This window comes from Lycium barbarum, chromosome 9 (genome assembly GCF_019175385.1).
Source record: "Lycium barbarum isolate Lr01 chromosome 9, ASM1917538v2, whole genome shotgun sequence".
NCBI lineage: Eukaryota > Viridiplantae > Streptophyta > Magnoliopsida > Solanales > Solanaceae > Lycium > Lycium barbarum.
Genome location: NC_083345.1, coordinates 43,965,897 through 43,968,562, shown reverse-complemented (window position 1 = coordinate 43,968,562; position 2,666 = coordinate 43,965,897). Strand labels below are relative to the sequence as shown.

Below are 2,666 nucleotides of genomic sequence, written 5' to 3'. Positions count from 1 at the left end.
AGGTTGCAACTCATAAAGTCTATGTTGTTTGGGCTCCAAACTTACTGGGCTCAAATTTTTATCCTACCTAAGAAGATAATGAAGCTGGTGAATGGTCTTTATAGAACCTTCCTTTGGACTGGTTCAGCTGATAAGTCAAAAAAGAACCTGGTGTCATGGGAGAAATTATGCTATCCTAAGGCAATAGGAGGACAAAACATCCTGGACTTATGTAGATGGAATAGGGCTGCAATCCTCAAGCAACTCTGGGCCATAGCTGAGAAAAAAGACTGCCTATAGATCAAATGGATCCATATATACTATATGAAGGATGATTTAGTGGAGTGCGGTGCTATACCTACATATGAAACTTGGTTTGTTAGGAAGATCTTAGAAGCAAGGAAGTTTATTATACAAGCAACATCTCTTCAAGGTGATTTGCAGAGCAAACTTCAATCTATGGTATCACAGTCAAAGTTTTCCATTAAGAAAATACATATAAGTCTAATGCCTCCACTCCCCAAAACACCGTGGAAGAGCCTCATTCTGAAAACCCGCATACATCCAAGATATAATTTCACACTTTGGTTGGCTTTAATGAGGAGATTGGCTATTGTAGTTAGGCTCCTGAAATTTGGTACCACTGTGCCCCCTACTTGTGTCTTTTATGGCTTAACTGATGAAATATTAGCCCATATATTCTTTGAATGTAACACTACAGAGACTATATGTGCAAGACTACTGCTATGGATAGGCTTACCCAGAACAGTTGGAACTTGGGAGGAGGAATTAAGATGGACACTCATCTGGGCAAAGAGAAAGAGTGGGAAAGGAGAAATGGTCTGCACTTTATTTGCTTTGGTCATTGCTTTGTTATGGAGGGAAAGAAATAGAATCAGATTTCAAAATGGCAACTTCAGAGCTGACATGTTATGCAGAGAAATGGCTATTCACATTCACACTAGAGGTCCAGCAAAGAGTACATGTGGTGTAGAATTGTCAAAGCTTCAAGGATATCCATGAGCAGCTGAGCACATGGAACTGTTTATAACTTTATGTGTGTCTATAATAGGTTTATATAGCTGCAACAATGTACTGTTTTTTCCTTGGCTTTTCGAAGTTTGTATTGGTTTTTACCAGATAGCTTGTCGATTAGATTGAATTGTAAGCTATTTTTTGCTGCATTTATAGGTAGACTCCTTTCTAGCAGTTGAGTCAAGTTCTTGTAAATAGGAAAACAGGTGGTCAACCCTGTTTTGGTCCAGTAACTAATGCTTTGGTATTAATAAAATCCTTTATTTACCAAAAAAAAAATTCTAGCCTAGTTAGATAATACTGAATTGACTAAAGAATGTACGGGTTTAGAATGAACTTGTCATCCCATTAAAATCGTTGGGAGATGCACGATACCATCGTTGGTGCATCTCCCAATCCTCCATCCTGGAATGAAGTAGGAGGAAATCTTCAAGATAGGTATCGTGCATCTCCCAACTTATCGCAATCAATCAACTGGAACACTCTACACCCCAAAAGGGATATAGCAAGAGCAGTATCAGTACAATCAATGCGTACTGAGTAAGTATCATATGCCGACAGTGGTTAGAAATGCATATCAGTACAAGAATTCACGAATATGTAGGATAAGCAACTAGATCAATACCATACATCTATTTATCACATGCTATAACAGCAAGACTCCTAAATCATGTAAACTCTCCTCTAATGACCACTATTCAATTCTACAACAATTTTACGCTAGTCAACTATCATGATGCCATTCGTCCCAAGCACAGGAGTCCACTCATCATTAAGGTATTTCTTTCCGACGAACGATCTAAGAGATAAATTAGCAAGTATAGGGCGACCATAATCATAGCCAAGTACACATCATCGCCTAAGTAGTACGTCTAAACCCAAATATTCCAAGTTCCAAAGTGTCCAATGCGAAACCAATACCACAAGTAAGCACCAAGTCATCACAAAATAAGCCATAATGCAATGTAATGCAATGCAATAATGTATGAATGTAATGCAATGCCTTGCAAATATTGTGTACACATGCACTCCAGACGGAAATATCAACATCTCAGTAGCACAACCCAAGGTGACTCGTGAAGTCTAAGTGTCACTCATCCCAGATCTTTGCCCAACAGACAGACGAAACCCCAGGTCTTTGTCCATGGGGGGTTCTCACTGGCACCACACTGGGGGACCCGCAGAGTCCATGCACTCACTCAATCCACGATTTCGAAACTAACATCGGATATCGGACTCTCACGTCACTCTCATTTAAAAATCGAGCCCCGCTCATCACAATGTTTCATCAAGTACCAATAGTGTCTCAACAGTATATCATGAAGTATAAGAGTGCGTGCAATGCATGTATCAACATCAATAATCAGATCAACTTCACAAGTACTAACAATGGGTACGCCAACAATATATCCATGTCAATAGTACCAACAGTGGGTACATCACAATATCATGAAAGAATACACAAATCATATAGAACTCCATCCTCGTATCAACCTCAACCAGTGAGATACCACAATATCACAATCAAGATGGAAAAACAGATTCCAATATGTACTAACAGCCCGTAGCAACAAGCCAACACGATGGAACAATCAAGCTATGACATAATATTACCACTTTCCCTATCAATCATTAATATATTATAATTCACC

General features: G+C 39.1%; 1 protein-coding gene across 1 annotated transcript; it reads left to right on the top strand.

Moving 5' to 3' along the window:
* The first annotated feature begins 303 nt into the window (after positions 1 to 303).
* LOC132611904 (uncharacterized) lies at positions 304 to 1,002 on the top strand. The gene has a single exon (XM_060326262.1). It carries the CDS (start codon positions 304 to 306, stop codon positions 1,000 to 1,002), a length of 699 nt encoding a protein of 232 aa, XP_060182245.1.
* The last annotated feature ends 1,664 nt before the right edge of the window (positions 1,003 to 2,666 follow it).

Excerpts from the sequence above, each read along its gene's own strand:
- LOC132611904 (XM_060326262.1), top strand. The coding sequence starts at position 304 with ATGAAGGATGATTTAGTGGAGTGCGGTGCTATACCTACATATGAAACT.